This window comes from Tenebrio molitor, chromosome 3 (genome assembly GCF_963966145.1).
Source record: "Tenebrio molitor chromosome 3, icTenMoli1.1, whole genome shotgun sequence".
In the NCBI taxonomy this organism is placed as follows: domain Eukaryota; kingdom Metazoa; phylum Arthropoda; class Insecta; order Coleoptera; family Tenebrionidae; genus Tenebrio; species Tenebrio molitor.
In genome coordinates, this window is record NC_091048.1 from 2,370,899 (window position 1) to 2,384,079 (window position 13,181).

At 36.8% G+C, this 13,181-nt stretch overlaps 1 protein-coding gene across 7 annotated transcripts in view; it reads left to right on the forward strand.

Moving 5' to 3' along the window:
• The window catches only part of Dh31-R (Diuretic hormone 31 Receptor), a 102,534-nt gene that overhangs the window by 71,939 nt on the left and 17,414 nt on the right, over positions 1–13,181 (forward strand). For all 7 annotated transcript variants that reach the window (XM_069040979.1, XM_069040982.1, XM_069040984.1 and 4 more), the window contains exons 6-7: positions 4,621–4,747; positions 10,798–11,027. In XM_069040979.1, the coding sequence (XP_068897080.1) occupies positions 4,621–4,747; positions 10,798–11,027 (357 nt within the window). The remainder of the gene's footprint in view (positions 1–4,620; positions 4,748–10,797; positions 11,028–13,181) is intronic.

A 13,181-nucleotide genomic window follows, 5' to 3' on the forward strand; every position in this document is an offset into this window, starting at 1 on the left:
GAAAATTTCCCATTAAAGATTCTGATGGGGAGCTTTGACGCGGAAAAAGCCCTTTAGGATCATGTATTATTCACAGCCGTGTGACAAGAAATTTTAAGCTAATCAGGAGGGCGTTGTGTTTTTTGTAAAAACTTTACTTTCAATCAGGTAAATGAAGGGCTGGTCACGGCCGAGGCAAATTCGATTTGCATATTATTTCGAAGTGGATTGGTGCTTTACTGTGGGGTTGTTTTGATGGACCGTCTTGAGAACAGGAGGGGTATGTGGAGAATTTTTCTTTGGGGGGTTGGCTTGATGAAAGGAAATAGCTCGGAATTTGGGTCTGCGCTGTCGCGTATCACTTGAAGGTCCTGTTCAATTAACGTGGAATGGTAATTGAAAGGGAATTAATGTTTGCCAAATTCATAAATGGGGGTTAGGGTTTAATTTGCTGAACGGCGACGAGTTGTCAAATATTTCCCCTCTGAAAATTTGTTTTCGGAAGTTTTATTTCCACTGAGCGCCAAGTTTATTATTCAAAGCTTTACCTGGGTAGGTTTGTGACATTGTGACTTTGATTTAAATTTGTTGTTCATTCGATTTTATAAACATGGAGAAATTATTTCACACACTGTCGGAACAGTGTATTACTAATACGGTGCACGTTTAAAAAGCTTTCAATTCAGTATCGTGACGTAGTGATTTTTTTGCATTTAATGATTGATTAGGGACACGTATTTTCAGCAAGACGATAGTTTTAAACAAAATTTTTCATTCTTTATTCGTTCCGTGGGGCCTCGTAGTCGGGGATGCTCTACCAGTCTCCATTGTACTTAAGTTGCAGTGGTACGGCGCAGAGCACCAATGCACCCACACCACCCTTAAAAAGTGAAATGCATAGTTAGCAAACAACTGACACGTAAAAAGAATGTCTCTGATGACACCTTTTCTTTTTATTCTTCCCGAAATTATTCCGGATTTGACCGAGAGCTCTCATGAGGATTCGTGAGTGGTAAATTTAACTTTTTTTAAATTTCTAATGAATGTATTTGAAACTTATTTTTTATTTTTAGACAATATACAGAGTATACAGAGTAACAATGAACCCAATGAAATTAAAAATGCAACCCACAATACATTTGCAAAGCAAACCTGGATATTTTCCGCGTCCGTGTCCAGGTTTGCTTTGCAAATGTATTGCTGGTTGCATTTTCAGTTCCACCGGTTTCATCATCGCTCACGACATTCCCTGTATAGTGTTAAAAAGCTATTTGTGTTGAATCAATAAACATTGTCCTCAGACACATTAACATAATTACTTTTTATAACCGCTAAACAAAACACAATTGTACATATGAATGTCATCAGAAACCTGTCACGTGACCTTTGCTGCGCGTTGAAATGGAAGGGATACCGAGCGCAGTGGCGTAGCAAATTGATTTTTCCCAGCTGACGTTCGCATATCACGTGACAGGGTCTTCTCAATTCAAATTACCTCTACATCTTATGACGAGTAGACTACTAACTTTTTAAAAATAGTTGTACCGTTCCCATTTCGAATCCATTCGGTCAAATAAAATTTTCAGAGGTCGGGACACCCTTGGTTGAAGCATATTTATTTAAAAGTGTACCCATCCGAAAAACAAACTGTTATTTCATAACGTAACAAAGTGAGGATTGTTTGAGGCTAAATCAGAAATGTCTCAAACTCGAACTCTTTGTACAAAATAGCGGATTTTAATGTGTTAACAAACCTCCCCACGTGTCGATATGGATTTTGCAAAAAAAGTATAAATCGATGCTAAACCAAATGTATTTTTGTACTTTTAGTTCTGTTTCATTTGAGACAAAAGGTCAACAGCGTTGCGCAAAAATACCACTTTGCAAACTTTACATGTTTACCTAAACTTTTACCTTCACCACGCCATATTATTATTAGATAAAATATGGATATCGCTTTTCTCTGTATAAAATGTGTTCTGCACAATGTTCATTCGAGCTTGTAAAAGTACATCTCGTTTTCTTTTTTCAAATAACTTTTCAACTTTTTCTAATATCCACGAAAGCTTTTTTGTGCACAACATGGCGAACGTTTTCCTTTCATCGATTTATTCCCTGTCATTACTTTTAACGCAAACAGATTGAATCACTGATTACCAGGAATGTCTTTCGGTGACAAATTGTAAATGACAGCGTTCAAACAAGCGTTCATTGAAATCGACGCTGCTAACTAACTTACATGTCTTGCGGTAAGTGCAATCGATGGAAAATTACACCCTACATAATTATAACCGGGTTTGAGGGGGAGTTTACACGTTTGCCATTTGATTGTATGCGTCTGTCACAAATAATTACGCTTTTGGAAATAAAATCAATTGTGACCGACGAATATCGGTCTCAAGTAGGCTCTACGGACATTCGTTTTCAGTTTTTATTTACAGGTTTTTCACGGGTTTATCGCTCCGCTTTCGCGCAGATATTTCCAAGGTCACAGCCCATGAGAGAATCCAACACCTCTACTTCTCGAGAGGACTGCATTATCTTGCAATTGAGGGTTTTATTTCATTGTCAGAAACAAATTAGAAATAAATGTACCTAAATGTAAGACCATTTCGCAGTTTTTGATAAAATAAAAATGCCGGAATACACCTTTTGGCAAAAAATTGTTTTGTTCGTCGGGAACATAAACCCCCTTCACCGGCTTCATTTTAATATTCGACAGAAGGATGAGCAATTTCAATCGGTTTTTCAACAGACTCCTTCCAACACTTTGAAAGCGACTCCTGAAACGATCGCTTTGAATTTTCGACGAAAGTTAATCAGGTTCGCTTCACCAATAGCCCTTTAAAGGATAATTTTAAGTATTAATTGGGTATTGTCGGCCCCCAGCGACTAGTACGTTTACCTTAGCCGAGATTTCGTCTAAAATTCGACAGGATTATAATTCAACAAGTGGCAGGGCGTGGTGTTAATCCCGACGAAACAAAAACACCGTCTGGCTTGATGTTGACTAGTCTGAAATCTCCATTAGTTTTCCATTTCCTACTTTTCAGGGGGAGATAAATTTCAGAGGTAATGGGTGCTCAAACATTTACGACAATTAAGAAGTCGACTTTAGACGGGGACGCTGTCGCCGGTCACGTTACGCATACAGATCAAAAATAGACGAAGCAAAATTTGTCTTGTAGCGCTCTGTTGTCTCAAACAACAACTGTCAATCGATGGAAAGCAAATACCTGGGTACGTTGCCGAGACGTGGAATAATGTTGTTTATATCGTGGGCGGCTGTGAAAAATGTACTCAGAGTAATGTGAAAGTTCAAGAAGCAATGTTATTAGATTGCTTGATCCTAAGAGAATCAGAAAAATATAGAAAAAAATTCATAAATAAAATAAAGTGTTGTCATAGGGTACTAGTGCGGTAAAATGTCATTATCCACACTAATGCGATTAAATATGTAATTACGAAATTCGAATGAATGCCATAACGGTTGAGAGTAAGATAAAATACAGGGTGTTATTGAAAGTTGTACAGATATTTTAACCACTAGCTACTGGTTTCATGTAGAACTTGGAAAAAATATCTAAAAAATTCTATGTCAAAAAATAAAATGACATTTATTTTTTGAGCTACAATTTTTTTAAATTGCTTTTAGTCTTCTACGTTGTCCTACAACCTTGTAGGTAAAATTTCGGCACATTTTAAAAATACACCCTGTATATCATATTTTATAAAACATACACCAATGCGGTTTCCTTGTTTTAAAGCATATTTCCTATAGGTTACTTCGCATTGGCGTACATTTTATAAAACATGATATACAGGGTGTAGTTTTAAAATGTGCTGAAATTTTACTTCCGAGGTTGTAGGACAACGTAGAAAACTAAAAGCAATTTAACCAAATTATAGCTCAAAAAATAAATGTCATTTTATTTTTTGACATAGAATAAATATTTTTTCCACGTTCTACATGAAGCCAGTAGCTCGTGGTTAAAATATCTGTACAACTTTCAATAACACCCTGTATACTCGCTTTTGTCATAGAGTATTAGTGCGGTAAAATGTCATTATCCACACCAATGCGATTAAGATTACGAAATTCGAATAAATGCCATAAAGTTTGACGTTACGTATTGATAGTAGAAAAAATAATTTTTTTTGTTCGACACTGTCAGAATTTGAGAATTTTCTCCTATGTGAACGGATTTTGATAAATGTCACAACTTGTCAAAACGAAACGTCAAGCTAATTTTAAAGGTTTTAAGCGATTTGGAGCCTTTAAGGGGCTCGTCGAACAAAAAAATGTTGTATTCAACTCGTTCGTGTGTAAATTGGGCCTTTTTTGGCAAGCTTGTGCCATTTTAAAACGCGAGTGAAACGAGCATTTTAAAGGCCCACGAGTGCCAAAAAAGGCCCAATTTACACACAAACTCGTCAAATAAACTACTATTATTTCTCTATAATAAAATAAAATGTATTCGCTTTTGTCATAGTGTACTAGTGCTGTAAAATATCACTTTCCGCACTAACGCAATGAAGTATGTAATTCCGAAATTCATTAAACATTACGTATTAATATATTTAGTAGAAAAACTAATTTTACGCTCTGCTAAAATACATTAACTACTTTCTCCTTTCCAGATCCCTGAGATGTGCCAGAATTACTGTGCACATGAATCTGTTCTCCTCGTTCGCGATCAACAATCTCTTGTGGTTGTTCTGGTACAGCATGGTTGTTAACGACCAGGAAGTTGTCCAAGAAAACAAGGTAAATAATTGCATCTTACTTCGCCCTTCTTGCTTCTTAATGATGCCAGTTATTGAGCGGAGTCCTTTTTGTTTGTTCTGTTGCCTCGATAAACTGTTGCGATAATAATGACTCTTAACTACATTTTCTTTCAAGATCCGCGTTAAAACAAAAGAAATAATAATTTGTTTGAAGTTTTAGAACATTGAGAAATACAGCTGCAACACGTTTTCTAGTCTCTGGTAATAATAATTGTTAGTTAGAAAATTTGGGGAGCATCGTAATGGATTCCACTTCGAAATTCAGACCAGGTACAGCTGGCAGCTGTTTTGTGCCCTTTGAAATATACCTCATCAGTTTGATCAATACCTGGTCCAGCTTCAGAGACAAGCAAACCATTAGCATGTTCCAATTACATAATAACATTTGCAACGACTTAATTTTGTAATAAAGACACAAGTTCCTAAGATGTGGACTCTGTTTAAAAAAACTGCGAGAAAATGAACTTACTCAGAATATGTAATAGCAGATCAGGATTTCACCTAATGTGCATGGCACAGAAGAGCTTTTTTGTCCCGTTTCAAACTCGCTAAGCGGATTCGCACTGCACCTCGTAGTGAGTGAGAATAAGAGACCGCAATAATTCATGAGGGCCCTCCATTTCAGACAGACAAACCGCACATAATTACAGCTCAAATAAAACTCCTTCATGGCTTCAAATAAACACACAGAAATTATGACAATTTCCCTTCGAAGTGCTCACAACGAGGAAAATTGTTGGCACCGTGGGAGCGAAGCTCTCCTACAATTTTCTTGACATTTTTATTCGCGTTTACCTAATGCGCTCAGCATTGCGTTGTTTATGGTCTATCGGATAAGTGGTTTTACGACACAAATTTTCAACATCGTAATTCTCAAGTGCCAGGAAAAAAATTGCAGAAGGCATAAAGATGTGACAGGGCGGAGGCAAGTTATTTTAATAAAACCATCACTCCAGAATAAGTCCTAGAAAAAATATTGCGTTGTGTTGTATTTTTTGAAGCGAAAACTTCTTTAGGCGCACCACATACATTTTAGACCCGGGCAGTGAATCAGTTTCATGCGACACGCTAAAATCGTTCGCATCACGCTAAAATCGTTCGCAACACGCTAAAATCGTACGCAGCAAGCTAAAAACTTTTATTTGATTCTTTTTTTTAAATAAGTTTTCTGCCTTCTCGGAAATGATCCAATAATTTACAGTGCATTTTGTGTAGTTACATCACTATTTACTGCAATGTATTTGAGTGTAATATTGACACTTTACATAAATATGCGCAGAAGCAATCCACAAAAAAAGAAGTTACTTGAAACAAATAAACTTGTCGAAGAAAATATATTTCATTTTATATGGCATATTTTGGGGCCATCAACAATACGGAGCACGTTCCAACCATGAATCGACGAATACGTTATTATCAGGTTTCTGTCGTACGTACAAGAATGTTTTTCGATATAATACTGTTCAAGAGGTTACGATCAATGGGCGGACATAAAATAAAATGTTTTGTAATAAAACGTACTTTGGAAAAATAAGTGGATGCAGTTCTGAGAGTTAAATCTTGTAAAAAGTTATGATTCATTGAAAACGTTTCTTCAAGGTTAACAACACCGTTGCTTTAAAATTGACGTTTCTTTGACATTTCAGTGCAAAATCTGCGTAAGTATCAGCGGCGTTTGACAATAAAGCTTACAAATGTAAATGTTGCTCAACTCTTAATCCTTGGAATGCCTTCGAACTCGTCCACTTTTTCTCCGTAACCTAACCTGCATTTGCTCAGAAATAAAAATGAAATATTAAAACCACAACGAGCGATAAAACCAATTCCGTTTTTATCTCGCCAGACAACGAGCATATTTTCGAAGAAAATGTGTATCAGATCAGGTTAATATCGCTTGTCCCAATTTTCACAACAGGCTGACTCCAGAGAAAATCACCACAATTGAAGCAATATAAACTTCCTATCTTCGTTTTTCCTTTATTTATTAAAGTGGATAAATCAGAGTGCCACATATTTTACGGCAAACACGACACAGATGTCAATAAATTTGCACATTGGCTTTTATTTATTTGAACCGATGAACATCCACAAACTTTCGTGGCGAAAGCTGCTTAGCCAAATGCCAGATTTGTGGCAAACGAAATCGGGAGAAAAATGGACAGTAAAAATTTAATATTCACTGGAGTTGATGCGTCTTCGCTCAGATTTACAAAACAGAGATGTTTTAGCGTGGAGGATATTACGTCTTCACGAAATTATTCAGTTCGTTGAGTGGCAGCGACACTTTGGGTATAAAATCTAACAAGGCGAGTTGCTGATTTTTATAACTGGATCCATATGGAGGATGTCTGTTTTAAAGAACTAAGTTTTATAGACGGTTTTAATGGCAGTTGGGTTATGCGACCCAATGCACCAAATATAAAATCACAGAAAACGCTGAGCAATAAAATGAAACTCAACAAAAATCAGTCAATCATAATAGTATTAATAAATTAAAAGAGGTAAGAGTACTACGCGTGATACTAAAGTTACGAAGGCATAAAAGCATGTACATGGAAGAACACCTATAGTTGGCGCGGCGAACCAGTGGAGTAGTCACGAGGTGGTCACGTGGTCTCGCCGCGCCGACTATAAATACATTAAAGATTAAGAAGGAAGAGCAAATCTAGGCTAGAAAAGTTCACACAAGAACACGAGCAATTTCTTGTCATTAAGGAGGAAGCTTATTTAATTACTGCAAGGGACGTGAAATAATCGACAAGATTCTCTATCGTGCACCTGTGTCTAGAACTGAGGTGATGTCGTCAGGTCTCGAGATGAATGACTCATTATCCAGAGAACTCCGGAAGGTACATTTGAAGGAAAATAATGACAATGAACTCGTGGCAGTTATAAAAGAAATAAGTATTAATTGATGTAATTTTTGGTCACGTGGGTGCAGATCTCGGATGCAGGCAAATCAAGTCCAATTTTTCAGCGGAAATTGGACGGATTTAATGAGAACTTCCCGCCTCGAAAAATCCCCATTTCCCCCTAAATGTCAACGAGAACGCAAATACTTGAAAATTAATAAACTCGTTCACGAATAACATCGAGAAAAGGGTCCCAACCCTGCAAACTTTGTCCACAATAGGAAAATTAGTTTTTTTGTTGGAAACTTGGACCAAAGTTAGCGCATCGGCACATCCCAAATGTGACAGATAGTTATAAGACAAACAGAAAAATTGTACATTTCCCCGATGAGCCAAAAAACGAATAAGCCAAAGTCTTGAATCGTTTATGTCAACGGACGTTGTTTTCGCGACCTGAGAGAATATTCCTGCACGCGGCAACACACATCTCGGATGAATAATTCATACAGGTTTTCGGAATTTTGCTGCATTTTGCAATCGTTTTCTGGAAATCGTTTAGCTAGAGCAAATAAGATAAAAGTTTGGCCCGATATAAAGTAAACATTCCAAATTATAAATTAAAATCGATCGACAATTTTTCTCTGCTCCGAATCTAATGGAGATATTTTTCGACGTGTTCACGTTAATTAAGCTGGCCTGTTGTAAACGTTCACGTTAAATTCGTGGTTAATCGCTTGTTTAGGACCAAATTAACGTATAATGCCTGGTACGACATTATTGTCAGGACTTCGCAAGAGATCCTGTCTACCTTGAAATCTTCTTGTTTTAGGAAACTTACACAGCAATGCTTTGAACTCGAGAGGTATTACATAAAGTAGCTGGAGCTTGCTAATTTAGTAATTTCTAGTGTAAATCAAGACGGAGCTTAACAAGTAATCGGAATAAATTAACGTCAACTAAAGCCTTTTTTTTGTCATTTATACGCCACATTATTAATGATTATTAGTCACTGTACATTTTCCTCTACTTCCTGATATTATTTCATATAGAGTGTGGAAAATACTTATGTATATAATTTTTTTAATAAGTTTTATGATCACAAAAAGATACAAACGAGAATAACATAGAAACGAAAATCTTACATTATCTCTATATAACATTATATAGACGTTAAGATAATCAACTGTGTGCTTTGCGCCGCACCACAGCTACTTGAGTACGATGGACACTCCCCGACTGCGAGAGCCCAAGGAACGAAAAAGGTCGCCTTGGCGAGAACGCGTTTCCCCAATCGTTGAGTGCAAAATGATGACATACTTTGTGATGAATTTAAGAAAACAAAGCCCACAAAGATATAGAAACACAAACATTTATAATTAACAAGAATTCAGCCCCTAATAAACGGTTGCTAAAGTATTTATTTCAAGGTATAATAATTATCCAATTTGCTGAAAGGAACATTTGCAGCAACAAAAGTGTTGCAAAAATCGATAGCTTTTGTGACTGCAGAGCTTAATAAAGGAACCGCCTGATTGGATGCTCATGATTCTCTTGCCTTCATGTACCCTTTTTATAGTAAATGGGCAAAAAGTGCCCCTCAAGTCGCAGACTTATTTATTTAGAACTAGTTACAAACTTTTTAATTCACTATAAAAACTGCCCTACTGTAAATCAGACATTCTAAATTTAAATGATTTTGCCTCAACTGCAAACTCGACGACTTAACTCGCGGTCGCACTAATTAAATGAATATAATTAGCCTTGCAATAAATTAAAAATCGAATTTCAACTAAGCCCAGCTGAACGATACCAAAAGCCTGAAACTGGGTTCATTTTAATTCGGTTTAAATATTTCCTAACAAGATTACCTCCGCGACCGCTACCGTTCTAATTAAATTAGTCCTTGATTCATGTCCTGGCGTGAAAAGAGGACGAAATAATAAAACAAGTATCGATTATCGAGGTGTAACCACTTCGCTGCCCATTTTTAGCGGGCAATTAAAAACAGCCGTGGCAAATTTTCTAATTAATTGCACCTGATCGAAAGCCTTCCAAATTGGGAAACTGCACCCCGACGGACTTTATGAAGTGGAAAACTCTTTGGAAAATATCCCGATCGCCGAATTATCGGAAAATGTATTGACGACGTCAGTGTTCCAATTTAATTGCACGTTCTTGTATTTTTTGTGGAGGGGGCAAATATTGTTGATTTATTTATTTTATAACTTGTCTAAAGCTATTTCCGCACTTTGATGACGGTTTTATTTTGACACCTGAATTTAGAGGATGTTCCATACGTCATGATATATTACATAAGCGGACAAAATAAGGTGGTAATCCTCCCGGATAAGGAAAAGTGATAAAAGAGCCCTTCTAACCGACGTTTTATCAATATCTATTAAAATAACATTTGCAGGAAAACATTTTATCTTATGTCATTCACTTGCGTTAGATAATGAAGTTCATTGCCGCACAAGTCAGGTAATTCATTACCTAACTAATTCTATTTGCATAAATAATGGACGAAAATATAGTTATCAAAACCAACAAAAAAACACCTATTAATTATTATAAACATTTAGGCATTTAGGAAAAGACACCTCTAACAAAATTGTGTCAATAATTTCTACTTTTTGGTTAATACTTATTAAGGCTTCCATTGTTTCTTTTTCTCCCAGAATTCTAAATGCTATTTTTTTTATTTTTACATTAAGTCTCGATACAAGGTGATCAAAAAGAAAACAAATCAATCTTTTCTTTTGTCGAAACGTTTATCGTATGCAAAGTGATACTTGCTATGCACGGTCGTTTTATTGGTTGCCTATTCACCCCGTTTCGAAAGTAACATTTTAATAAAAATGCTTTCTCGTCAAGGTAAAACCCATTTTACCACTTATTCTGGGATAATTGTTGCTTACAATTACAGTAAATATCTGTAAACTTCGAATTCGAAAAGTTGTTTTCTAGGTTACCAGAGCACACCGTTGCTTTAAAATTGACGTTTCTTTGACATTTTCGCGAAAATCCACCACAAGTTGTCCACGCCCATGCATTGAACGCTTATTTGCATAGAAATCCGCTACGACATGACCGATAATTTGCAAGCCTGCTCTGATGTATTTTCTTTTTGATCACCTGATGTATTTTCTTTTTGATCATCATCCTAATTTGTTTGCAGCTGTGGTGTCGAATCCTGCACGTGATCCTCTTCACCTTCCTCATCTCCAACTACTCGTGGATGCTGTGCGAAGGCATCTACCTCCACACCGTGCTGGTGTCGGCTTTCGTATCAGAAAGGACCCTGCTGCGCTGCATGCTGGCCCTGGGCTGGGGCATCCCTCTTCTGACGACGTGCATCTACGCCCCAGCCCGAAGCACACAAGGGAAGACGGTGGAAGAGATCGGGAGGTAAGTTGCTCCGCTCGAACGTGCAACTTTGTGTTAAAATATCGCCGTTATTGAAAAATTATGTTTGTCGTAAAGTCTGAAAGCGACGACCAAGATAAATAATTTTATGGGGAGGAATGTCTATTGGGGTTTATGTGTCTGTGTACAGAGACGGCGGCTGTCAATGCAACTATTTATTTTGCCCAAACAAATGAATATCTGGGTTGATCCGGTTCAAAGAGATGTCTGTGGTGATAAAAACACGAATTATCATTTTACAAGAGAAGCTAAGCAGGGGTGTACGCGGTTAACATTTGGATGGGTGGTCGCGTTCCGTTCATTGCTTCACGACACTTCCTGGAAATCTCGTAATGACAAATAACTCCGGCCTCGATGCCGTGTCCCCCCTATAAGAAACAATCAAAAGGACTATTACACTTCTTTTAATTATATTTTAATTTATACGGAATTATAATTTTGAATTCTTTTAGCGATTCTTTGTGAAATACTTTATTAGAAAAATATGTCTTGTACGCCAAGAATTCCCTCTTTGATATTACTTAGAAAAGCTGTGACAAAATTACCAAAGGTGGAATGAATAAAATGAAGAAGATTAAAGCTCTTTGAGACTCCCCATGTGCTCCATCGCTTCGCGCAGATGCCAAATTCCTTAATTTACCTTCAATAAAAATTAATTACAATTTGTAATATTTTTTGGGAAATGCGTAGTCGTGGGTAGATGTGGTGTGGCTTTAATAAAATGTCAAGATTATTACTGACGCGGCAAAGAGGTTTAATTTCACGCTTGTTCTAGCAGTAAAAGATGTTCCAGGAAACAGCACTTACTACACTTGTTTATCTTGCCTTTCCTTCTTATTGTAATTACACGGTAAGTAGGTACCTAATTTAAGTTATCTCAAGAGGAGAATTATGCAGGAAAGTTATAACAAATCTTGATAGTTCGGGATAAGTTTAATCTAAAGTAATAGCTAGAGGTGAAGCTTCTTAGTTTACTTCTAGATTAAAATCAATAGCTTAACATTATGGCCCACGTTGTGGAGCCACTTTTAACATTGTTTGTGTTGTAAATTGTTTATTTACATAAAGGTAAACAAAGTTAATAAAGGTTTGCAGTGAGACCCTTGAGGGAGTTCGAATGATCATATGAATAATGATTAATTTGTCCATGCGTGCATCCCTTTTATAGCCTGGCTGGGGATGGTGCGGCACGCTCCGACGGCGCGCAGCTGATGATGATGGTAGGGGCCCAGCGATTAGATTCTCGCTGGCGACGGTAGCGCTTCGAAAGGGTTAGTACGGGGCGCTTTGGTACTACATCCGTGATTTATGCTACAATGTATATTATATCATAAAGAGTAGAAGTGAGTCTTTTTGTGGTAAGCCCAGAGATTGAGGACCGAGACGAAGTTGAGGTCGTAACTGGGCGAAGCATTTCGTTTTCAATAACATCGGACATGCTTCAGTTATTCGTTAAATATAACAAACATTATCAAAACGTAAATAGCAAATTTTAAAGACGGGATCCTATTGTTAAAATTGAAATTATTCCTACTCGCCCTTTCGTATGAAAACGATTACTTCGTCCTTGGGTAATAAAAAATATAAAAGGATTTAAAAGGATTGCCGCTTTGATGGTTAATAAAAATCAAAACAACTGTCCGTAATTGTTCAGGGAATTCGGAGACTGTCAAAATTAATATTGAGTAAAATGTCCCGAATTAGCAAAATGTAAATATAATTTGTAGCAGTAAATTTACTTCCAAGTATCCAAATCATAAATTGAAAACTTTACGATGCTCATAAAATGTTTGAATCTGGACATGTATAAAATCTCCACTGAAAAGCGCACAAAGCAAGCAAGACAATAAATCTTCATTATGTCTGACAAGAAGTAAAATAATTTCATGTCACAAACATCAAAATCTATTTTTATGCTACTCGATAACATGCTCGCGTGTAGCTAGATTATGAATATTTTTTTCCTACAAGCATTAGGTAGAGGTGTTGGATTCTGTCATGGGCTGTGACCTTGTAAACGTCGACTACTTTACATGCAAATAGACGAGAGAGAGACAACACTAACATAACGAATGACGATGTTTTCCGGTCGGTTTGTAGCGCCTATTTGAGACCGATATTCGTCGTTTGCACAGA